Below are 26,276 nucleotides of genomic sequence, written 5' to 3'. Positions count from 1 at the left end.
AAATTAATTCTAAATATTTGGGTAAATTTATTGTTCCATCTGGCTCTTCAGTTGGTAGTTGTGAAGCTGTGGAAATATTAGATAATAATTTTGATGTTAATACTGTTATTAGTAATTTGAAAAATATTGTTTTTCCTAAAATTAAAAATGTTGAATTTAACTCGCCAGAAGAATTTGATAATTTTTTATGTGATTTGGATGGCTCTAAAGATAAATCAAGGTTGGGTAGTAATGCAATTGTTGGTTGTAGTACTGCTTTTTGGAATGCTGTTGCTGCTACTAATAATTTGCCTTTGTATGAATTTTTGATAAAAAATTATGGTCATAAAATTGTAAATCCAATGCCTTTTATTAATCTTATTAATGGTGGTAAGCATGCAGATAATAGCTTGACAATTCAGGAATTTATGATTGTTGTTACTAAAGATATTCCATTTTCTGAAAAAATTCTGCTTGCTTCAAAAATTAATTGCAGGTTAAGAGAAATAAGTAAATCAAGAAATATATCTTTGAGTGTTGGAAAAGAAGGTGGAATTTCACCTAATTTTAGTAGTACAAATCAGGCAATGGATCTGTTATTAGAGTCTATTGGTGATTATAAAGATGTTGCTATCAGCTTAGATGTTGCAGCAAATAGTTTTTATAATGATTATTTTTATTCTATTGATAATAAAAAGTTGGATGCTGATCAAATGATTGATTTTTACCATGATTTGGTAAGTCAATATGAAATTTTTAGTATTGAAGATCCTTTGGTAGATTTTTGCTCAGATAGCTGGGTTAATTTGAGAAATGCTATAGGTAATAAAACATTGATTGTTGGTGATGATTTAACAGTAACTAATAGCAGTAAAATTATAAAATATAGTAATTGCATTGACTGTTTGATTATAAAACCAAATCAGATAGGAACTATTTCTGAAACAATTATGGCAGTTAATGCTGGTTATAAGCTGGGTTTAAAGACAATTTTTTCACATCGATCTAATGATAATGAAGATATAACTATTTCTCATCTGGCTTTGGGTTTGGGTGCTAGCGGGGTTAAATTTGGTGGAATGTCTCGCTCTGAAAGATTGGCAAAATATAATGAAATTATTAGAATAATAAAGTAAATATTATTGTAATTTTCAAATATTTTTGACTTACTAATTAGTCTGGTTTATTATACTCTTATAGTTATTTAGTTAGATGAGTTTTTAGTGAAGTCATTTCAAGATATAATTTTAACTTTGCAGAATTTTTGGTCAGAAAAAGGTTGTATAATTTTACAGCCTTATGATACAGAAATGGGGGCAGGAACATTTCACCCAGCTACTACATTACATTTATTGTCAAATGATAATTGGAATGCTGCATATGTTCAGCCATGTAGACGTCCTGCAGATGGTAGGTATGGTAATGATCCAAATCGCTTGCAGCATTATTATCAGTTTCAGGTTATCCTTAAACCTGCTCCAAAAAATGCTCAAAAGCTTTACTTAGAAAGTATTCAAGCAATTGGTATTGATATAAAAAATAATGATATTAGATTTGTTGAAGATGATTGGGAAAGTCCAACTTTAGGAGCTTGGGGTCTTGGTTGGGAAGTTTGGTGTAATGGTATGGAAGTAAGTCAGTTTACTTATTTCCAGCAGATGTGTGGTATTAGCTGCAATCCATGTGCTGTAGAATTGACCTATGGTTTAGAAAGATTGGCTATGTATATTCAGAAATGTGACAATGTCTTTGATGTTAAATTTAATGATAATATTAAATATGGAGATATTTATCTTAGATCTGAATTTGAGAATTCTAAGTTTAATTTTGAATTATCAGATCCTGACCTGTTATTTCAAAATTTGGAAATTTTTGAGAAAACTTGTAAGAAATTAATAAGTGAAAAATTAGCTCTTCCAGCATATGATTATTGTATTAAAATGAGCCATATATTTAATTTGTTAGATGCTAGAGGATGTATTAGTGCTACAGAAAGACCTGCAGTTATTGCTAGGATTAGAGATTTGGCTAAAGGTTGTGCTGAAATATGGATTAGTGCATCTAATTAGGAATTGATATGTCAGAATTATTATTAGAATTGTATAGCGAAGAAATTCCAGCTAGAATGCAAAAATCTGCAATATCTCAATTAAAATCTAAATTAGAAAGTCTTAGTTTTACTATAATTAAGGCTTTGATTTCACCATGTAGAATGGTGATCTGTGCAAATGTTGAAAATGAAAATGTCCAAGAATTAATATTAACTGCATTGGGAGATATTAAATGGCCAAAGTTAATGAATTGGGGTTTAAATTCCAAGTGGATTAGGCCAATAAGTTCAGTTTTGTGTCTTTTGGATGGAAAATTGTTGGAATTTGATTTTATGGGCATTAGTTCTAGTAATTTTACTTTTGCTCATAAGACACTTGTAGGTAAAAAATTATATATTAACTCTGTTGAAGATTATTTTGATCAATTAGAGAAAAACTTTGTTATTGTTGATCAAGATAAAAGAAGAAAGATAATTTTGTCTGAAGTTGAAAAGTATATAGATACTAATTTGATTGATATGGATATTGTTGAAGATATGGTTGGATTGACAGAATATCCATGTCCTTGTAAAGTTTCTTTCTCAGAAAACTTTTTAGCTACTATTCCTAAAGAAATTATTTATACTACAATTAAATATCATCAAAAGTGTCTAGTAATTCATAAAAATAATGAAATTTCTAATGAATTTATTAATGTATTAAATGTCCCTGTAAATGATGAAATTGTTTCTGGTTACAGAAAGGTGATTACTGCCCGTCTAAGTAATGCTCAATTTTTATATAAAGATGAGTTGCAAAAATCTCTCGCTGATAGGTTAGATGATTTGGATATGACTATATACTATAAAGGACTTGGAAGTTTAAAAGATAAAGCTTTAAGAATTGGAAATATTGCAAATATTATTGCAAATAATATTTCTGATGATAAAATTTTTGTTCAATCTTGTGTTTTGTCTGGGTTGCTGTCAAAGGTAGATTTGTCATCAAATACAGTTAAAGAATTTCCTGAACTTCAAGGTGTTATTGGTTATTATTTATTTTTGAATAGTAATATTAAAGATATCATTAGAACTTTTTCTAAATATGGTTTGACTGATATTAATTTAGAATTGAATAATGATTATATATCTAAAATTGCTAGCGCTATTAGAAATCATTATTACCCTCAGGGAATGTATGCAAAAATTGATAATTTGGTTGCAGTTGTAACTGCATTGGCTGATAAAATTGATACATTGTCCAGTTTTTGGAGTATTAATCAAAAACCTACAGGTTCTAAAGATCCTTTTGCTTTGAGGCGTATGTGTATTGGTTTAGTTAGGATTTTGCTAGAAGAAAATATAGAATTAAATTTGGAAAAAGTAATATCTGAAATTGGAAATAAAAATATTGATTTGCCTGATATACTAGGCTTTATTAATAAACGTGTTGAAGTAATATTTGCTGAGCAGTATGGGTTTAATAAGAAATATTTTTCTAGTTTAGAACATTTAAATAATCCAGTTAAGCAATTAAATCATCTGAAAATTTTGAGTAAATTTAATGATATTAAAGATGTTGAATTTGTTTATAAACGTTTGGTGAAATTTTTTAAGGGTAAAAAAGTTAATTATTTGTTTTCTATTGATAATCAATCCCATTCTGTTGCTTATAGTCAGGTTATGGGAATAATTAATAAAGAAGATTTTGCTAATCTTGAGAATTCTTTGTTAGGAAAGATAAAAGAATTAATATTGTTAAGCATTAGCAATAATTTTGATAAATTTGTAGTTTTGTCAACTGTTGTTAATGAGATTTTTGATAATGTTATTATTGGCAATGATAAAAATAAATTACTGTTATTGCAGTTAGTTTTATTAGTTATGAGAGAATTTGCTGATTTTAGTAAAATAGAAGGCTAGTATGTTAGTATACCCAATTCAAGGTACAAATAATATTGTAGATATTTTAGGATCTAAAGGGAAAAATTTGATTAAAATGTCTAATTTAGGTATTCCTGTTCCTAATGCTTTTATTATTTCTTCTGAAGTATGCAAAAATATTAATTTAATGAAAAATATTAATTTTATTGAGTCAGTAAATAATCTTTCAAATGTTAAAAAATTTGGTAGTATTGAAGATCCATTATTAGTTTCAGTAAGATCTGGTGCTTTGGTTTCTATGCCTGGAATGATGAATACAATATTGAATGTTGGAATTAATGATGATATTTATACATCCTTAGGAAAAATTTATGGCAATGATTTTGCAGATCAAATTTATGGGAAATTTTTAATTGATTATTCAGTTTTGGTATTGGGTAAAAGTGAAGAAATTTTTTCTAATATTAATTGCTTTGATGTCAGCTCTATTAAATTGGTTTTGGAAAAAAATAATATTTGTATTCCAAGTGATGTTTTTGAGCAATTAAATGATTCTATTGTGATGGTGATAAAATCTTGGAATAGTGGTTGTGCTAAAGACTATCGTAAAGTTTATGGAATTAGTGATGATTTGGGAACAGCTGTAATTGTTCAAAATATGGTTTTTGGTAATTTAGGTACTGATTGTGGTACTGGAGTTGTATTTAGTAGAGATCCAGCTGTAGGTGAAAAAAGAATTTTTGGGGAATTTTTATCATGTGCTCAAGGTGATGATATTGTTTCTGGTAGAAAAAATCCTGAAAAACTGTCTGATATTTCTCATAAATTAAAAGAAATTTTGACTGATTTGGAATTGCTGTTTAAATCTGTTGTTGATGTAGAATTTACAATTGAAGATGGTAAATTGTGGATTTTGCAGTCAAGAAAAGCAAAAATATCTCCTAATGCATCTGTTAGAGTAGCATTGGATATGGTAAATGAAGGTATTATTTCAAAATCTGAAGCTTTAGATTTGGTATCTATAGATGATTTTGTTAAATGTAGCAGTTCTTCTATTGATAGAGAAAAATATAAATCTTTGGATTGTGGATTGGGTTGTAGTCCCGGTATTGTTTCTGGAAGTATTTGCTTGAATGTTGATGATATGAATAAATATGAAAATCCAATTTTGTTTGTTAATAATGTTGACCCTGGTGATTTTGATTATATTAGAAATTATGCTGTTGGAGTGGTTAGTAAATTTGGTGGTAGTACAAGTCATATGGCTGTTGTGATTAGAGCAATGGGTAAACCATATGTTTCTGCAATAAGCAAAATTGAAATTTGTTCTGATAAAATTATTTTGGGTGATAAAACTCTTTATGAAGGTAATGTAATTTCAATTGATGGAAGTTCTGGTGAAATATTTTTGGGTAAAGTGGAAGTAAATAATTCTGGAAATGAAGTTATTGAAAAAATATCAGGCTGGTCTGAAGAATGCTTGAATTCTGTAAAAATATATCTTAATGCTGATTTTGATCATGAAATATATGCAGGTAAGGAGCTGGGTATATCAGGTGTTGGTCTTTGTCGTACAGAACATATATGTTTGAAATCTGATTATTTGCCAATTTTGCAAAAATTAATTTTGTCTTTTTTTGATGATAAAATTGATAAAAATTTGCTGAATGATTTTGAAAATTTTCAAAGGAATGAATTTATAAAAATATTTAAAGCATGTAATAGTGATATAAAAGTTGGTGAAAAATTTCCAATTAATATTAGATTGCTTGATCCTCCTTTGCATGAATTTCTCCCAAAAGAAATTTTTCAGTTTAGTGAGAAAAACCCTATGCTTGGTTGTAGAGGTTGTCGATTAGGAATAGTGTTTCCTGATATTTATAGGTCTCAGATTAGTGCTATTTTTTCCGCCCTTAAGGAAGTAGAAAAAGATGGTTTTTTGGGAATTGATTTGGGGATTATGTTGCCATTGGTTTCTGATTATAAAGAAGTTAAATATTTTTCTGAAATGATTAGCTTGATTAATTTAGATGATTTGCCTTTTAGATTTGGTTCAATGATTGAAACTCCAGCTGCATGTTTGAAAATAGAAAATATAGTAAAAGATTTGGATTTTATTAGCTTTGGAACAAATGATTTAACTCAAATGACCCTTGGTATTAGTAGGGATGATAGTGAGTTTTTGAAAAGTTATTATGATAAAAATATATTAAATTTTAATCCTTTTCAAAGATTGGATGATGCAGTTTGTGATTTGATAGCAGATACAATTATAAAAGCTAAAAAAGCTAAAAAAGATATTAGCATTTCAGTTTGCGGAGAACATGCTGCAGATAAATTTTCAATTGGTTTTTTAATTTCTAATGGTTGTAATATTATTTCATGCTCCCTTCATAGAGTTTTATTGAGTAGATTTATTGCATATAAATATTTAGAAAAATAATTTGACAAATAGTGAATAATTATTCAATATTTCTTATGTTAATTGTACTCCCTAATAGCTCAATGGTAGAGCATTCGGCTGTTAACCGAAAGGTTGTTGGTTCGAGCCCAGCTTAGGGAGCCAGATTATTTCTTGTGTAAAGGGTTTCTAGATGAAGTTAGTTGTTGTGGAGTCTCCTGCAAAAGCAAAGACTATTAATAAATATCTAGGCTCTGATTTTATAGTTTTGTCCTCCTTTGGTCATACTCATGATCTTCCATCAAAAAGCGGTTCAATAATTCCAGAAGAAGATTTTAAAATGATTTATGAAGTCTCTGAAAAGTCTTCTAAACCATTAAATGAAATTATTAAACAATCAAAAAAATGCGATAGTGTTTATCTTGCAACAGATTTGGATCGTGAAGGTGAAGCTATTTCTTGGCATATTTCTGAAGAAATAAAGAAATCTTGTAAGGAAGAAAAAATAATTAAGAGAATTGTTTTTAATCAAATTACAAAAGCAGCAATTTTGAATTCATTAAAAGATCCTCGTGATATTAATATGCAACTTGTTAACGCACAGCAAGCAAGACGAGCTTTGGATTATCTTATGGGGTTTAATCTTTCTCCAGTTTTGTGGAAAAGAATACCAAGCGCAAAATCTGCAGGTAGAGTTCAGTCAGTTGCACTTCGCTTGATTTATGAAAGAGAAGTTGAAAGAGAAGCTTTTGTAAAGCAAGAATATTGGTCTGTTGATGTTGATTTAAATAGTGTAGAAAATAGTAAAAATAAAATTTCTACTACATTATTTGAAGTTGATAAGGCTAAATTAGAAAAATTAAGTATTCCTAATGGAGATTTTGCTCAAGAGATTGTTAATAAAATTAAAAAATCAGATTTTAAATGTACAAATATTGGTAATAAAGAATATAAAAGAAATCCATCTGCTCCATTTATAACATCTACATTACAACAAGAAGCAATTAAGAAATTGCATTTTTCTGCTACACAGACAATGAAAATTGCTCAAGAATTATATGAAGGTGTAAAGATTGGTGATCAACAGATAGGTTTGATTACATATATGCGTACAGATAGTACATCAATGTCAAAAGATTGTATGGATAGCATTAGAGATTTGATTGGCAATGAGTATGGTAAAGATTTTCTTCCTGTTACTGCTAATGTATATAAGAGTGGAGTTAATACTCAAGAAGCTCATGAATGTATTCATCCTTCAGATTTTTCATTGAGTCCATCTAAGATTAAGGATTATCTTAATGAAAAGCAGTTTAAATTGTATACTTTGATTTGGAATAGAACAATTGCAAGTCAAATGATGCCTGCAAAGTACTCTACAACAACAATAAATTTTCACAATTCAGATGGAATTATTGGTCTTAAAGCTGTAGCTACTTCAATAGTTTTTCTTGGTTTTATTCAAGTATATGGAAGAGATTCCCAAGATAAAATATTAGATTTTGATATTAAAGTTGGTGATCAATTTAATCCAGATAAAGTTAAGTCTTTGCAGCATTTTACTGAACCTGCTCCAAGATTTAGTGAAGCAAGCTTGGTTAAGCAAATGGAAGAATTAGGAATTGGTAGGCCATCTACTTATGCTTCAATAATGGATGTGATTGTTAGAAGAAATTATGTTGTTTTTGAAGATAAAAAATTTGTTCCTACTCCAGTTGGGCGTTTGGTTTCAGTGTTTTTTTTAAAGTTTTTCCCTAAGTATGTAAGTAATAATTTTACAGCTTATATGGAAGAAGAACTGGATAATATTGCAATTGGTAAAATTAAATGGAAAGATTCTTTGGGTAATTTTTGGTCTGATTTTTATCAAAATATAAGCGAGATTAAGGTAGTTGATAATAAAACTGTTTCAGATTCACTTGTTGAAGAAACAGATAGAATTTTGAAATCTATAAATAAATCTAAGTGTGAAAAATGTGATAGCAATTTAGATTTAAAATTTAGTAGATTTGGTATGTTTCTTGGGTGTTCAAATTATCCAGAGTGTAAGTTTACAGAAAGTATAAAAGTTGGTAATGATAATGAGACATCATCTTCTTCAAGAAAAGAACCTATTCTTTTGGGGGAAGAAGAAGGAAGATCAATTTATCTTTGCTCTGGTCCTTATGGTAATTACTTGCAATTGCAAAATAATGATAAAAAATCTAATTTTTCACTTTCTAATAAAATTGATGTTTCATCTATTGATTATAACTTAGCAAAGTTTATTGTTTCTCTGCCAAAAGAACTAGGTACTGATGAAAATGGTGATAAAATTATTATCAGTTCTAGTAAAATTGGGTTTTATGTAATGAGAAATAATGTTTATGTTAATATTGATCCTGGTTTAGCTTATTCAATTGATTTAAAAAAGGCAATTGAAATTATTAATAATAAAATTAATAGTAAAAAAGAAAAAGCAGAATCTAAATAAATTTTTGCACTTTTATTTTTCTAATTTGTCTATTGTATCTGTAATGTCTTTCTTAAGGTATGAAATTGCATCTATGCTAATAACTGAATCTGCTGATGCTTTTTTAATGTTCCTTCTCTTATTATTTTTTTTAGCATCTACATTATCTGTAGTGTTTTTGGTATTAATTTGATTGCTTGCTTCTTCTGTAATCAGATTTTTTTCACCAAAAATTTCTGAAGCAATTTCAGCATCATTATCGTCCTTTTTGTCTTTATAATTTCTATCTTTTCTGTTAAAAGGTGTTTTATTTTTAGAAATGAAATTATCTTTGTTCTTTTCTTTGATTTCTTGATTATCTTGATTTTTGTTTCTTGCAAAATTTTGTTCATTGCTTTGTTTTTCTTTTTTAAAAACACAATTAACTCTCTTGTAATGTTCTGCATACTGGAGTATTGATTGTGTTTTTACTTCATCATGAAGATTTATATTCTCATTAACTGCAGATTCATACTTTTCTATTATTTGTTGAATGCTGCCACGAATTTTTCCACAAGGCCCATTGCTTTCAGATACTGATCCAGTGTTACAAAAACTTGATCCATTTCTTCTCTGGTAATGCTTCATAAATTTTCCTTATTTTTTGATAAATAATAGCACTCTGTTTTTATTATTGATGTCTCTATACTTGTGTTTTATTTCAAAATAATCTAAACAAAGCTTTATAACTTCTTCCTGTTGGTTATATCCATGCTCTAATGCAAAAATTCCATCACTTTTTAACATTTTGTAAGCAAGAGGAATTATGCTTCTATAGCTAACCAATCCATCTAAACCACCATCCAATGAAATTAGAGGATCATAATCTCTTACCTCACATTGGAGGTAAAAAATATCCCTTTTTTCCACATAAGGGGGATTGCTTATAATAATATCAAATAATTTATCTTCTAAGTCAATATTATCAAACCAATTGCCTATTTTAAATTCCATGCGTTTGTCTACATTTAAATTTTTGGCATTTTTTTTGGCAGTATTAATTGCTTTGCATGATATGTCTAAAGCTAATCCTTTGGCATTGGGGAGTTCTTGTAATAATGATATTATTAAACACCCTGATCCAGTTCCTAAATCTAAAATTTCATATTTTTTATCTTTTCGGGTATTTTCTAGTACTGCTTCAATTAGTGTTTCACTGTCAGATCTTGGGTCTAAGACATCTGCGTTAGTGATAAATTTTGATTTCCAAAAATATTTAAATCCAAGAATTTTGCTTAAAGGTATGCCATCTTGTCTTTTTTTTATTATCTTCTCAATAGATTTTATAATATTTTCTTCAACTTCATCATTGCATTTAGTAATTAACTCTGTTTTGGATTTTTTGGTTAAATAACCTAACATAGTAAAAATTTCTTGATCATCTAAATAGGGTTTGCAAAATTTTATTAATTCTTTTATCTTCATGAAATTACTGGCTGTTTGCTGCTAGCATGCTTGCTTGATCTTCAGAAATTAACTTATCAAGCATGATTTCTAGTTTTGATCCATCAAGTATTGCATCTAATTCATACATTACAAAATTAATCCTGTGGTCAGTGACCCTCCCTTGTGGAAAATTATATGTCCTAATTCTTTCAGATCTGTCACCAGAACCTATTTTGCTACGTCTTTCTTTAGTACGCTCTGCTTCATATTGCTCTCGTTTTAGGGCATAAACTCTTGTACGAAGTATTGTTAGCGCTTTGGCTTTATTCTTGTGTTGAGATTTCTCATCTTGTTGACAAACAACTATTCCAGTTGGAATATGGGTAATTCTTACAGCACTGTCTGTAGTGTTAACATGCTGGCCACCTGCTCCTGAAGATCTGTAAACATCAATACGAATGTCTTTGTCTAATATTTCTACATCTAACTCTTCTGCTTGAGGTAAAACAGCAACAGTTGCAGCAGAGGTATGAATCCTGCCACTTGATTCGGTTGTTGGTATGCGCTGGACTCTGTGGACTCCAGATTCAAATTTTAGCTTGGAAAAAACTCCATTTCCAGATATCTCTGCAGAAACTTCCTTTATTCCATCTAGGTCAGTAGTTTTTATCTCAATTATCTCAAATTTCCAACGTTTGGTTTCAGAATATTTTTGGTACATATGCAGAAGATCTGAGGCAAAAAGTGAAGCTTCATCACCACCTGTTCCTGCTCTTATTTCAATTATTACCCCTTTTTGATCATCTTTGTCTTTTGGTAAAAGTGCTAGTTGTAGCTCATAGTCATTTTTTTTTAATAAATTTTGTAACTCTATTAGTTCGTTTTCAGCTATTTCCCTTATCTCTTGATCTGATTCTTGTAGTAGGGATCGGGTATTTGTTATTTGGGCATTTATTTTTTCAATTTTTTCAATTTTTTCAATTATTGGTTGTAATTTTGAATACTCTTTAGAAGTTTTTGCTATCTCTTTTTCGGGTAGAGAATTAATTTTTTCTAGCTTTGCTTGCAGCATAGCATAGTTATTTTTAATTTGATTTATTTTTTCTAAACTAATCATTTTTTGTCCTAATAATAAACAATTCAGTCTATTTTAATTTTTTGTTTTAGTCAATTAATTGGCTATATTAAGATTTTTTGCTTTTTTTGTTTTTTAATACTTCTTGGATGGTAATTAACATCTGATTAGTGATATTTATTGCTTCTGATGATTTAATTTTAAAGGATTTGTTATGAAAAAGATTTTTCTTTCACTTAGGTCTTATTTTTGTTTTCAACAGACCCTTAATCAATGTAGTAAATTGAAATAAAATAAATCTATAAAAACAGATCCTTACAGGTTTGATTGTAAAAAATAACTTTATACAAAAGTAATATGAATACTGCGATCTACTAAAAATTTTAGTTTGGATATGATAAATTGTTTAGATCCCCCCAGTTTGATTATGGTTTAGGAAAAAGAATTTCATTAATATTTGTTTGATATTTTTCAGGCTTATAAAAAATTTCTAAATTCTATTTTGACTTTTATAGACTTAATTTTCTGAAATCCTGGAAATCTCTGCTTCTGCCATTGCAGATAAAGGTTCGGTTTTTTTCTTTATCATAATAGAAGAAAGGAATATAGAATTTTGATTGGCATCTTTGTTGATGATGAAGATTTATATGGCAATATTGAATAATTTATTTATTAGGAAAATAGATATGAAAAAATTTTTGTTATTATTAACCATCTTGTCCTGTCAAGCATTTGCTTTTGAAGGTCAAAGAGATGAGTTTTTGACTAAAGTCTATAATAATGTTTCAAATAATCCATATGATTATGCTGACTATGTTTATGAGCCTTTTGTTTATAAGAAAGCAATCCATAAAAATGATCCTGAAGCTGAAGCTGTTAAAGATTTCTATAAATCTTGTGATTTTATTAGCGATAGTGAGCAAAATTATCAGGTAATTTATAAAAATCAAGATATGGCTAAAATAGCATTTATGTGTTACGCCTTTGCTTTGAAAGCATCAAGTGATATTAGAGATAGAGTTGAAAATGAACATTTTAATGTTTCTGAGAATTCAAAATATAAAGTTTCTTTTGGAGAATTGCATGGATTGCAAAATAGATATGATCAGGCTTTATCACTTGCTGCTCATGTTAGAGCAAGAAAAAATTTTAATCTTTCACTTGCATCTTATATTTTCTTAAAATCAAGAGATGATGCAGATCAAGATGATTTTATCTTTGAAATAGATAGGTTGTTTTATTAATTGATATCTATTTGTTGAATATTTTTAGGCTGGGTATTCTGTCCTGGCCTTTTTGATTTTATCGCAGATAGGATATAAGCTGGATTCTGTTTAAAAGAGTTATCTATCTAGGAGTTAAATTACTTTAACCCTCAAGCGACCTACCCAAGTAATTATAGTGTAGAGAATCACATTACTTATATTTGGTCTTGCTCCGGATAGGGTTTGCAATGCCACATTTGTTGCCAAATGCGCGGTATGCTCTTACCATGCCTTTTCACCATTACCTTCTCAGGCTGTATACTTTCTGTTGCACTTTCCCTTAGGTCACCCTAGCTGGAAGTTATCCAGTATCCTTTCTCTAAGGAGTCCAGACTTTCCTCTTTAGAATTAATTAATCTATTTGATAAAAAGATTCTAAAGCAACTCTTCTCCTATCTGCAAAGTCTATTCTATTCTTATTGTTGTTAACAGTCAAATTTGTTTTTTTATTTGAATATTTGTTTTTTATGTTTTACTTGTTACTCTTGGAGAATTAAAATACTTACTGTTAAAACCTTGAGAAAATAAAAAATTTAAATGTCTAGTAATGTTTGGGAACAAATAACTTCTCCTATTAAAGAGTATTTTGGTAGTGCTATTTTCGATGCATGGTTGAGTGATGTTATTGTAAAAATTAATGATGAAAAGCTTGTAATAAATGTTAAAAATAATTTGGCTAAAGATTATATTGATACAAAATTTTTGTCCCATATAAATAGAAATATAATTAGAAAAAAAATTCCTATTAAAGAAGTAATTGTAGAAGTTAATAGTGATTTGTTTGATAATGAGAAATCTTTAGAAAAATCTCAAGATATTAATAATTTTATCTCAGGTAGTTTTCACTCTTATATTAATTCTAATTTTACTTTTGAGAATTTTATTGTTGGAAAACCAAATAAGATGGCATATGAAGTAGCAAAAAATATTGCTATACAAGATAAGATTTCAATTAATCCATTTTATATATACGGGAATGTAGGGCTAGGAAAAACTCATCTGATGCACGCAATTTATTGGGAAAATAAGTTAAAAAATAAAGATAAAAAAGTTATTTATATGTCAGCTGAATCATTTATGTTTCAATTTATAAGTGGAATAAGAAATAAAAATTCTGAAGTTTTTAAAAATAACTTACGCTCAGTAGATGTTTTGATGATTGATGATATTCAATTTATTTCAGATAAAGAATCAACTCAAAATGAATTGGCTCATACAATTAATACTCTATTAAATGCTAATAAGCAGGTTATTTTGTCTGCAGATAGAATGTATTCTGAATTGAGTGGTTTTTCTGATTATCTGCGTTCTAGATTTACCGGTGGTTTGGCAGTTAATATTCATCCAACAACTTATGAATTAAGGTTAAATATTATTAATTCTAAAATGCAGTCAAAATTGCCAAAGGAAGTTATGGAATTTTTGGCACAAAAAATTACTTCGAATATTAGAGAAATTGAAGGAGCTTTGCAAAGAATTGAATCTTATATGAAGTATATAGACTCAGATATAGATGTTCACGTAGTTTATAATTTATTACATGACATGATAAATAACTCTTCATCTCCAGTTTTGTCAGTTGATATAATTGTTATTAAAGTTAGTGAATATTATAAGTTAAGCATAGAAGAAATTTATTCAAAATCAAGGTTAAAAAAATTTGTTAGAGTAAGACAAATAGCTATTTATTTAGCTAAAAAATTGCTGCAATTGTCAATGTCAGCAATAGCAAAGGCTTTTAAAGGTAGAGATGTGACAACAATTCTTTATGCAATAAATATAATTGAAAAATCTAAGAAAGAAGATTATCAGATAAAAAAAGATATTGAATGTTTAACTCAGATTCTTAACAAGAAATAAATATTATTGTTAGTCAAATATTAATATGTTAGTATCTATTTAGCTGAACTTTAGGTATTTGTTATGAAATTAGTTGTTAATCAAAAGTTGTTGTCCCAATCTCTAAGTAAGATAAGAAATATTGTTGATAGGAAAAATGCAAATGAAAAACTACAACATATCTTTATTGGTACAGAAGGTAATAAACTTTTAATTAAAGCAACTGATTCAGAAATTGTGGTACCTCAATATATTGATCTGATTGAAGTGAGCGATCCAGGTTCAGTGATGGTTCCAGCTCATTTATTTAGTGATATAATAAGAAAACTTCCTGATGGTTGTGATATTTCCTTACATGTTCTAAAATCAGTTATTGAAATTAGCTATGGGAAGGCAAAATTTAGTCTAAATATTCTTCCTGCTGATGATTTTTTAGATATATCTATAAATAGAGATTTTAATGTGCAAATCAATTTATCTGTAGATGATTTTCTTGTTACTTTAAGTAAAATAAAGTGTGCTATTTCCTCTGATGAAATTAGGTATTATTTGAATGGTATATTTTTGCATATTAATAACTCAAGGCAATTGACAGCTGTGTCAACAGATGCTCATAAGCTTGCAAGAAGAGTTTTGTCTGCAGCAAAAATTGAAAACTTGGATGATAAAAACATTTTGGAAAATGGGATAATTATTCCAAGAAAAACAATTAATGAAATTCATAAATTTGTTGATAGTAAACTAGATTTTTTAACTCTTAAAATTAGTAATTCATCAATTCAGTTTGAGCAAAATGGAAATATAGTTTTTTACTCTAATCTTATAGATGGTGTTTTTCCAGATTATCAGTCTATTTTAGAAGTTGGATCTTTAATAAGTAAAGTCAATGTTCCAAATGTTTCAGAATTGCTTGAAGCAATTGGTAGAGTTTCATTATTGTCTGGTGATAATTCAAAGAAAATTGTTTTTAATTTGACTAAAAATAATTTAGAAGTTAGCGTTGCTGATAGCAGAATTGGTTCAGCATCAGAGTCTGTGCCAATCTTATATGATGGCAATGATAAAAATATAATTTTTAATTCATCTTATGCTTTTTCAATTTTGGATAATTTTTCTGCTTCAGTGGAAATTGATATTACTACAGAAATATCTCCAGTTTTGATATATTGCATAGATGATAAAGATACAACTTATGTATTGATGCCTATGCATAGCAATTAACTGTAGAATAATTTATAACTGATACCTTGTATGTACAATCTAACCATTTTAGGGTAGAATATTGTTATATAATATAGTAAATTTTTAGGTTAAAAAAATTATGTCAGATAACTATAATGCAGACTCGATTAAGGTTCTTAGGGGTCTTGAGGCAGTAAGAAAACGTCCTGGGATGTATATTGGTGATACTGAGGACGGCTCTGGTCTACATCATATGATTTATGAAGTTGTGGATAATGCTATTGATGAAGGTCTGGCTGGTTATTGTAATGAGGTAAGAGTTACATTAAATGCTGATAATAGTGTGACAGTGGTTGATAATGGTAGGGGTATTCCTACTGGGATACATTCAGAAGAAGGCATATCAGCTGCTAAAGTAATTATGACCCAGCTTCATGCTGGTGGAAAATTTGATAGTAATTCCTACAAAGTTTCTGGTGGTTTACATGGTGTAGGAGTGTCTGTTGTTAATGCTCTTAGTGATAAATTAATTTTGAGAATCTGGAGAGATGGTAAAGAGCATGAATTGACTTTTGAAAATGGTTATGCTGCTGATGATTTAAAAATTGTTGGTGATGCTAAAAAAAATAAAACAGGAACAGAAGTTGTATTTTACCCATCTGAAAATGTTTTTAAAGAAATTAATTTTAACTTCTCAACAATTGAAAAACGTTTAAGAGAACTGGCATTTTTAAATCCAAATATTAAAATTATTATAACTGATAAACGTGGTATTGATCCAGTTGTTGTTGAAATGAATTATGATGGTGGAGTAAGGTCCTTTGTTGAGTATTTAGATAGAAATAAAACACCAATTATCCCATCTCCAATTTTTATAAAAGATCAAGATCAGGGTATAGTCATTGAAATAGCAATGCAATGGAATAATGGATATCATGAAAATGTCATTTGTTTCACTAATAATATTCCACAAAGAGATGGTGGTACACATCTTTCAGGTTTGAAGGCTGGATTGACAAGAACACTTAATAATTACATTAGTGAATTTAATATTTTAAGTAAAAAAGATAAAATAGATATTATTGGTGATGATATCCGTGAAGGTATTACATGTATTTTGTCTGTTAAAGTTCCAGATCCAAAGTTTTCATCACAAACAAAAGAAAAATTGGTTTCTAGTGAAGTTAGATCAGTTGTTGAAAATGCTGTTAACAATAAGCTAAGTGCTTGGTTTGCAGAAAATCCAGTTCATGGAAAAGTTATAGTTAATAAAGTTGCAGAATGCGCTCAAGCTAGGGAAGCTGCTAGAAGGGCACGAGAATTAACTCGAAAGAAGACCTCATTAGATATTGCTAATTTGCCTGGTAAATTGGCTGATTGCCAGTCTAAGAAACCTGAAGAAAGAGAAATTTTTATTGTTGAAGGAGATTCTGCAGGTGGATCTGCTAAGCAAGGTCGTGATAGATATTTTCAGGCTGTTTTGCCTTTGAGAGGAAAAATTCTGAATGTTGAAAAAGCTAGGTTTGATAAGGTTTTTTCATCAGCAGAAATTGGTACTTTGATTACTGCTCTTGGTGCTAGTATAGGAAAAGATTTTGATATATCTAAATTGCGTTATCATAAAGTTATTATTATGACAGATGCAGATGTTGATGGTGCTCATATTAGAACTTTGTTGCTGACATTTTTCTTTAGGCAAATGTCACAGTTAATAGAAAATGGTTATTTATATATAGCTGCTCCTCCTTTATATAAAGTTACAAGAGGAAAAAAAATACAATACTTGAAAGACCAGTCAGAAATGGATCAATTCTTGATTAGTAATGCTTTGAATGATTGCTCTATCAAGATCAATGGTAAAGAAGTTGATTATGTAAAATTGAATAATTTAGTGAATAATGCTCATAAAATTCAGTTGTTATTGAACAGTATTGCATATAAATATAATCCCTCTATTTTGGAGCAAGTAGTTTTATTTAAGATATTAGATCCAAAATATGGTCTAAATAAAGATGTAATTGATAGATTTTTGTTTAGATTAAATGAGACTGCATTAGAGGGTGAAAAGACTTGGTCTGTTTACACATCAGATTTAGATGGTGAACAAAATTTTGTTGTTGAAAGAGTTGTTCGTAGTGTTAAAGAAAGTCATGTTTTCTCTAAGCATTTTTATGAAAGTCATGATTATAAGAATTTGCTCAATTTGGTTAAGAATGATGAAGATTTATATAAAAGTTCTATAGTATTAGAATATAAGAATAAAGAAAATAATATTTATGGTCCAGTTGATTTAATTGATAAGATTATTTCTATAGGTAAAAATGGACTTTCAATTCAAAGGTATAAAGGTTTAGGAGAAATGAATCCTGATCAGCTGTGGGAAACAACTTTAAATCCTGATATAAGAAATATATTCTGTGTTAAGCTTGGTGATATTGATAAGGCAGAAGAAGCTTTTTCTGGTCTTATGGGTGATTTGGTGGATCCAAGGCGTAAGTTTTTAGAAGAAAATATTAATAGGTTAATTGATATAGATATATAGTCTAATAGAATATAATTCTGGTTTCAGATAATAGTAATTGGTTATTTTTGGGATTGCATGGTTATTTTATAAAATGTTTCCAGTATTCTTTATTTCATGTATTAATTAGTAACTTTGGAAGAGTAAATAAATGAATATGATACATTTTATTTTTGTCTTTGTTTTAACTGTGTTTTCAGCTAGTGTATTGAATGCTGATAATATTAGTTTTCAAAGAGAGCAGGAATTGATTTTAAATAGTAAAAGCATTTCTGGTCATGATAAAAAAATAAAATTTGGCTTTAATACAAATAAAGATTTTAAACATTATATTGATTATTCAATTCGTAATATAAAGAAAAACCGTTTTGATTTGGATAGCTATCTAATTTTTACTATTAGAAGTAATTCTCCATTTATTTTTGACCCTTTGGTTGGTTGTCCATCTGGTAAAGAAAAAAGATTTAAGAATGGAATTGTATTAATTCATGATTTGGGTGCTTCTCCATATCAAACTCATCATATAGCACATATATTTAATAATAAATGTATGAAAGTTTACTCTTTACTCCTAGTTGGTCATGGTACAAATCCTGCTGATTTACTTAATGTTTCATATTCTGAATGGATGAAACAAATTAGTTATGCTGTAAAAGAATTATCTAAAAGTGTTGATAATGTTTACTTGTCTGGTATAGGTATGGGATCAACCTTGGCTTTAAACTATAGTCTTGATGATGATACAAATATTAAGGGTTTGTTTTTATTTTCCCCAGCTGTAGTTCTTTCTAATAAGAGTAAAATGTTTATTTCTAAAGTATCATCATACTTTAATGTATGGTCTAAGTTAAATAGAAATATAAATAAGGTTGCATATGATAATATTCCTTATAAGGCATATAATGAGTTTTCTGATTTGAGTCATTTGGTTCAAAATAAAATTAAATCTAAAAAAGATAATAATATATTGCTTTTTGCAGTTTTTTCTCAGGAAAGTAATATCGTTGATTATTATTACTCTCATAATTTACTTAAAAATTCTTTTAATCCAAATAATTCAAAATTTATTTTATATTATGGGATAAATGGTAATAGCAGCGGTGAGAAGAAGGATGCAATTAATATTAGCGATCCAGATAAAAAAATATATGATATCTACGGTCAAAGTATTGTTATTCCATCATATGATTGGTGGTATGGTGAATATCCAGCATATAAATCATGTAATCATTACTTTACTCAGGAAAATATACATCTTTATAAACAGTGTTTGGAAGATGATTCAATTCCAACAGGTGTTAATTCTTATGTTAATTTGAAAAAAGGTCTTTTGAGAAAAAATACTTATAATCCAAACTTTGGTCATTTGAAGGATGAATTAAATAAGTTTTTAGATGTAAAAGTTTTGGGTAAAGATCCAATAGAAGAAGATTGATATTTTATTGTTGATTTACAATTTTTTTGAGATATAAAGAAATTATAAATATAGTAATTGTTATTAAAATCATTATAGTTGCAATTAGATTTTCTACATTAAAGAAATTTATTAGGTATGCAGTGAATATTGAAAATATGCTCGCAATAAAATATTGAGAAAAACCATACACTGCTAATGATGCTCCTGTATGTTCTGGGTATGAGTTTACAGATAATGCTACTGTATTTGATGTTATAAAAGTAACTGCAAAAGACATGATTGCAGAACATGATGCAATTGCATATAGATATAAAATATCATCTATTCCAAAATATACAGTAATGAAGGCATTTCCTATTGCTCCAATGATCATTATGATTGATGCATTAAGTATGATATTTGTAATTAGCTTTTTTTTGTTTAATAGATATATGTTTATTATTCCACCTAAGCTGGCAAGAAATAAATTTATCGCATGCGTTGAAGAATATAAAAATGGTGTTCTTCTGAATATGTGTACAATATTAAAGTAGCTGTATATCCACATGTAACATAAAATACCTAAAATTGTTGGAAGAATATACATTTTGTTTCTGATTAATTTAGGAAATAAATCTTTGATATGCTTAAATTTTGCTATATGATTAAAATTTATTGTTTCTGGAAGGTAATTTACAATTAATATTAGGTATAAAAATTTGATTATTATTATTAACCATAAGATCGATTTCCAGGTGAATGTTAATGTAAGAAAAAATGCTAAATATGGTACAAAAGCTCCAAATACAAGTGAAGAAAATTTTAATAATGAATACCCTTGCGGTACTCTGTATGATCTGTGTGGAAAAATGTCAGCAATGATTGCAAAAATAGTTAGATTAGTTCCAGCAGATGATAATCCTTGCATAAATCTGGCTATTATTATTACATTTTTGTCAGAACTGTATATTATAATAAGACTGGCAATAATGATGCAAATTTCAGCTAATATTAATGCACCTTTTCTCCCAAATTTGTCAGCAAATTCACCCCAAAAAAGCTGAGCTATTCCCTTTCCAAGTATTGGTAAGTTGACAATTAAACTCGTTGCTATTGCTCCAATTGCTAGCGATTGTGAGATATTTGGTAATATTGCTATGAATGCATCTTTTATTATTGGATCTGATATTTTTGCCAATATTAATAGGATTATTATTTTAATATTTATTGACATATTTTTCTTGCTCTGGATTTATTTTTTGCTAATCATACAATATTTTTGTTTGCTGATTATATTGTTTTGACTATTGGTCTGCTTATTAATAGAATGTAAATGAGTATTAATTTTTAATTGAGTAAATAATATGTTGTCTATTGTAAATCCTTTTAGAGAAAATAAAAACCTTGTTTTTATTTTTATTCTATTTAGCAATCTAATTGCAGCCCTTTCTTTTGATGTTTTTTTTGTTGCTCAAAAAGATATAGGTTTATCTTTGGGTGCTTCATATCTGCAAGTTGGTCAAATTCAAGGAATGTGGTCACTGGGTTTGTGTGTAGGGCAGTTTATATTTGCACCAATGACTGATGATTATGGTAGAAAAAATATTTTTATCTTTGGAATGTCTATTACATGCATGAGTGCATTTATCTGCTTTTATCTGTCTTTTTTTACAGGTATTGTTAATAGTACTTTTGGATTTTTGTTTGGTAATTTCTCAGAAATTGAAATTATGCTTATAATGAGATTAATTCAAGGTATAGGGATTTCAGTTCAAATATTATGTTCTAGAGTAATGATTAATGATATTTTTAGTGATAAAAAGAAAATATCTAAAGCTTTTTCCCTTTTAACAACATTTATTCTGGTTTTTGCAGTTATTGCTCCATTGATCTCTGGTCAAATGGTTGAAGCTTGGGGATGGTCATCTCTGTTTTTATTAATGTCATTTACTGCATTATTGCTAGTATTTGTTTTATTTTTGGTTCCAGAAACTCTTGATAAAAGCAAAGAAATTAAAAATGATTTTATGTACTTAAGTTATTTGTCAGTGTTTAATAATAAACAATATATTGGTTACATTCTTATTAATTCTCTCATGTTTGTTTGGATATTTGCAACAATATTTAGTATGCCAATTATTGTAATGAACATTTTTGAATATGATCCTATTTCATTCTCAATATTTGGATCTTTAATGATGATTATAGCAATACTTGGATCTTTAACAAATCAGAAATTGTTGGATAATTATTCAATTAATAAACTGATTTTTGTTGGGTCTATGGTTATGCTAATCTTTAGCTTTATTACATTAATTGTAGGTCTGTTCTTTATCCATGGAAAAAATATTTCACTTTTTGGTTTTGTACTTAATGAAATAGTGAGTTTATCCTTTATTTGCTTGCTAATTTTTATTCCAAAAATGTTTACACCTTTTATAACATCTAATTGTATAACAGGATCTTTGGGTTGTCATCCAGATAAGATAGGAATAGCATCAGCTGTCTTGGGCATTTCCCAATTTGGGATTAGTTCCTTTGCATTTACTTTTGTTGGTATTTTAATAGATTATGGATTTAATACCATCTCATCACTGGCAATAGTGCAATTCTTGTCAATTTTGCTATGCATCTTGATATATCTTACTTTGATTAATAGAGATGAAGCATAATTGAATTTCTGAGTAGGTGCTAGTGGAATTGAACCACTATTCTTTGGTTAAAAGCCAAGTGTTCTGCCGTTGAACTAAGCACCCAAATGTTACATAAATTATTAATAATACATATGATGTATGGTAGTCAACTTAAAAATTGATATTTTTATTATGACTATAAGATATAATATTATTTATCATATAATTTATATAAGGATTATAGTTTATGTCCAAGTTTGAAAATGTAGTAGATGTTTTTAATAAAAGTTGCGAAAAATATAAAAAGGATGATATCTGTAGATTTTTAGGCAGTAGAATGTCTTATTCAAATGCTAGTGATTTGGTTAATAAATTTACTAAAGGATTGCAGTCTATTGGTGTGAAAAAGGGTACAAGAGTTGGTATTTTTCTTCCAAACTGTCCAGCTTTTCTTGTTGCTTATTATGGAATACTTCAGGCTGGAGGAACAATTGTAAATTATAATCCTCTATATTCTGAAGAAGAAATTTATCATCAAACTAAGGATTCTGAGCCAGAATTTATAATAACTATTAATATATCTGATGTTTACTCTAAAATAGAATTAACAAATAAAAGACAAGATATAAAAAAATTTAAAATAATTGTTTGTACATTATTTGATACAATATCTACTTTTAAGGATTGGATATTCTGGATTAAAGCATATAATAGAATTGCATCTGTAAAGTACAGTGATGATATTATTAAGTTTTCATCTTTATTAAAATATGGTTCTGATTTTGTTCCAATTAATATAAAGAAAGATGATATTGCATTAATTCAATATAGTGGTGGTACTACAGGAAAACCTAAAGGAATATTGCTAAGTCATTTTAATTTAATTTCAGCAATATATGAACCTCAATTTGTTATTGATGAAATTAAAAATAAGCTTGAAAGGAAAGATATTAAAAATATTTTGACTATTTTGCCTCTTTATCATATTTTTTCTATGTTGGTTAATTTAAATGTTTCCATTAAAAATGGTTTTACATCTGTTTTGGTGCCTAAATTTTCTCTAGAAAGTGTTCTTCAAACTATTCAATCAGAAAAAATAAATATTGCTTCATTTGTTCCAACAATTTTATTGTCAATTGTGAAATATAATAAATTATTAGATTATGATTTATCATCATTAAAATTAATTTTGCTTGGCGGCGCTCCTTTTTCTAAAGAATTATATAATTCTGCAAAAAATGCTCTTCCTGATGCTGAAATTTTTCAGGGTTATGGTCTAAGTGAAACTACAGCAATTGTGTCTTTAAATTATAAAGATAGACAGAAAAATCCATCATCAATAGGTTATAGTACTGAAAATACAAAAATCTCTATTAGGAGCTTGGAAGATGATAAAAAAGAACTTAAAACAGGTGAAATAGGTGAAATTTGTGTTAGTGGACCACAGGTTATGAAATCTTATTTGGATAAAAAAGATAATGAAGGCGCTTTTGTTGATGGTTATTTCAAAACAGGAGATGTTGGCTATATAGATGAAGCTAGAGCAATTAATATCGTAGATAGAATAAAAGATATGATTTTGCGTAGAGGTTTTAATATATTTCCAAGTGAAATTGAAGAAGTTATTAGAGAATGTAAATGTGTTGTAGATGTTGCTGTGATTGGTGTAAAAAATAACCTCCTACAGGAAGAAATACCAAAAGCTATTATTCAATTACAAAAAGGCTTAGAAGGTACAAATGAAATAAAAGATCAAATATTGGAACATTGTAGAGAAAAATTGTCTTCTATTAAAATGCCTAAAATGTTTGAATTTGCTAAAGAATTACCAAAAACTCCAATTGGTAAAATTGATAAGAAAAAGCTAAAAATTACAGAAATTAATAATAATATCTCAAAGAAATAAATTACTTACTTAAAGAAATGAATTAATTCTAAAAGATAAAAATAAAACCCTTCAGGTTTAATTATGAAGGGTCTTATTGTTTTATTGAATTAATAAATTAAGGTAAAATAATTGTTCCTTTGTTGTGCCTTAAAATATCTAGTCCATCTTTAAGGTTTCCAATAGCGCCAAATTTTCCTGTTTTCTTTACAAATTCACATATTGCTTTTACTTTAGGTCCCATTGAACCTGCAGCAAATCCATGCTCTTCAACTTCAGCAACTGTGGCCTTTTCTAAACGACGTTGATTTGGTGTTCCCCAGTCTAGGTAAACCCCATCAACATCAGTTAAAATTATAAACGCATCAGCTCCAGTTTGCTCTGCAAGTAATGCACTGGCATGATCTTTGTCTATAACTGCTTCTATGCCTTTGTAACTTCCATCTGCTTGCTCTACAACAGGAATACCACCTCCACCAACAGTGATAGGAATACTACCACTTTTGATGATTGCATTAATTGCATCAATCTCAATTATCTTCTTTGGTAATGGGGATGCTACAGCTCTACGGAAATACTTGCCATCAGGCATTATTGTCCAGCCCTTTTCTTTCGCAATAGATTCTGCTTCTTCTTGGGTGTTGTAAACAGGACCAATTGGCTTTGCTGGATTTTTGAATGAAGGATCATTCACATCAACAGATACTTGGGTAACAATTGTTACAACACTTTTTGATGGTATTAACTTTTGTAGCGAGTTTTGTATAAAATAACCAATCATTCCCTGTGTTTGTGCTACTAATACATCTAGGGGACTAACAGGGGCTTTGTCTGAATAAGCATCACTTTGTAGGGCTAAAAGTCCAACTTGAGGTCCATTCCCATGAGCAATAATTAAATCATGCTCCTTGGCAATTTCAGCCATGGATACAGCTGCAGTAGCAGCATTTTTTATTTGGTTTTCTGCAGAAGAACTTTGACCTCTTTCTAGCAAGGCATTTCCACCTAGTGCAATTACAACTTTCATTTTTTCTCCTAAAATTATAAAAAAAGGTAACCAATCAAAAACTTGATTACCTTAATTCTAAATTAAAAATCTAATATTAGTCACCTAATGTAGCTACCATTATGGCTTCAATAGAATATTTCCTGTTTTCAGCTTCATCAAAAACAATAGATGCTTCAGATTCAAATACTTCATCTGTAACTTCTAGTCCATTCAATCCATACTTTTCATATATTTGCTTGCCAACAACAGTGTTTGTGTCATGGAAAGCTGGTAGACAATGTAAGAATTTGACATTAGGATTGCCAGATAGCTTTAATACATCTGAATTGACTTGGTAAGGTCTTAATAACTTAATTCTCTCTTCCCAAACTGAGTCAGGCTCACCCATTGATACCCAAACATCTGTGTAAATAAAATCAACCCCTTCAACAGCTTCTTTAACATCAGATGTGATGGTAATTTTTGCACCAGTTTCCTCAGCAACTTTTCTTGCTCTTTCAACAATATCACTATTAGGGTAACATTCCTTTGGAGCACATAGTCTTATGTCCATTCCTAGTTTTGCTGCTCCAATCATTAATGAATTACCCATGTTGTTTTTTGCATCACCTAGGAAACAGAACTTGACTTCTGATAATGGTTTAGTTGAATGTTCTTGAATTGTTAAGAAATCAGCTAAAATTTGAGTTGGATGATAAGTGTCAGTTAAAGCATTCCATACAATTACTCCAGAATGCTTAGCTAAATCTTCTACAGATTTTTGCTCAAAACCACGGAATGCAATACCATCAAAAATTCTGCCAAGAACACGCGCAGTGTCTGCAATAGATTCCTTCTTACCTACTTGGCTTCCAGAAGACCCTAGGTAAACAGTTGTTCCACCTTGATCATGTACAGCTGTTTCAAAACTGATACGGGTACGAGTAGAGTCTTTCTCAAAAACTAAAACAACCCTTTTTCCCTTTAATCTTGGCTTGATATTTCCAGACTTTTTATCTTTTTTTAGTTCGGCTGAAAGCTCTAATAAATATTTAATTTCTTCAGGTGAGAAATCAAATAATGTCAAAAATTGACGTCCTTTTAAATTCATTTATATATCCTTTATTAATTATTAATAATTAGAATGAAACACTGTCACGTAAAATTGGACATGTCATACATCTTGCTCCACCACGGCAACGGCTGAGTTCTGATCCATGTATTGGATGAACTTGAATCCCTGCATTTCTTAGAGCTTTAATTGTTTCTTTGTTTCTGTCATAACCAATTACTTCCCCCGGTTTGATGGTAAATACATTGTT

The 26,276-nt window shown here is 28.8% G+C and overlaps 2 protein-coding genes and 1 non-coding gene across 3 annotated transcripts in view; 1 reads left to right on the top strand and 2 right to left on the bottom strand.

The window, feature by feature from the left end:
• Positions 1-12,752, bottom strand: part of LOC130548565 (peptide chain release factor 1-like) — a 33,270-nt gene extending 20,518 nt beyond the window's left edge. The window contains exons 1-3 of the mRNA XM_057325404.1: positions 12,737-12,752; positions 10,257-10,995; positions 9,172-9,208 (exon numbers count right to left, since the gene is read on the bottom strand). Of these exons, the coding sequence (XP_057181387.1) occupies positions 9,172-9,208; positions 10,257-10,995; positions 12,737-12,752 (792 nt within the window). The remainder of the gene's footprint in view (positions 1-9,171; positions 9,209-10,256; positions 10,996-12,736) is intronic.
• trnan-guu (transfer RNA asparagine (anticodon GUU)) lies at positions 6,384-6,455 on the top strand. The gene has a single exon. It is a non-coding gene; the product is annotated as a tRNA-Asn (tRNA).
• A 9,917-nt stretch (positions 12,753-22,669) lies between the features above and the next one.
• On the bottom strand, positions 22,670-26,065 carry otc (ornithine transcarbamylase). The gene is made up of 3 exons (XM_057325403.1): positions 25,071-26,065; positions 22,757-22,782; positions 22,670-22,674 (listed from the first exon to the last, which is right to left on the bottom strand). The coding sequence occupies exons 1-3, from the start codon at positions 26,063-26,065 to the stop codon at positions 22,670-22,672; spliced, it is 1,026 nt and encodes a 341-aa protein (XP_057181386.1).
• Positions 26,066-26,276: the final 211 nt, after the last annotated feature.

This window comes from Triplophysa rosa, linkage group LG25, assembly GCF_024868665.1.
Source record: "Triplophysa rosa linkage group LG25, Trosa_1v2, whole genome shotgun sequence".
NCBI classification, from domain to species: domain Eukaryota; kingdom Metazoa; phylum Chordata; class Actinopteri; order Cypriniformes; family Nemacheilidae; genus Triplophysa; species Triplophysa rosa.
This window is presented reverse-complemented; position numbering and strand designations above follow the sequence as displayed.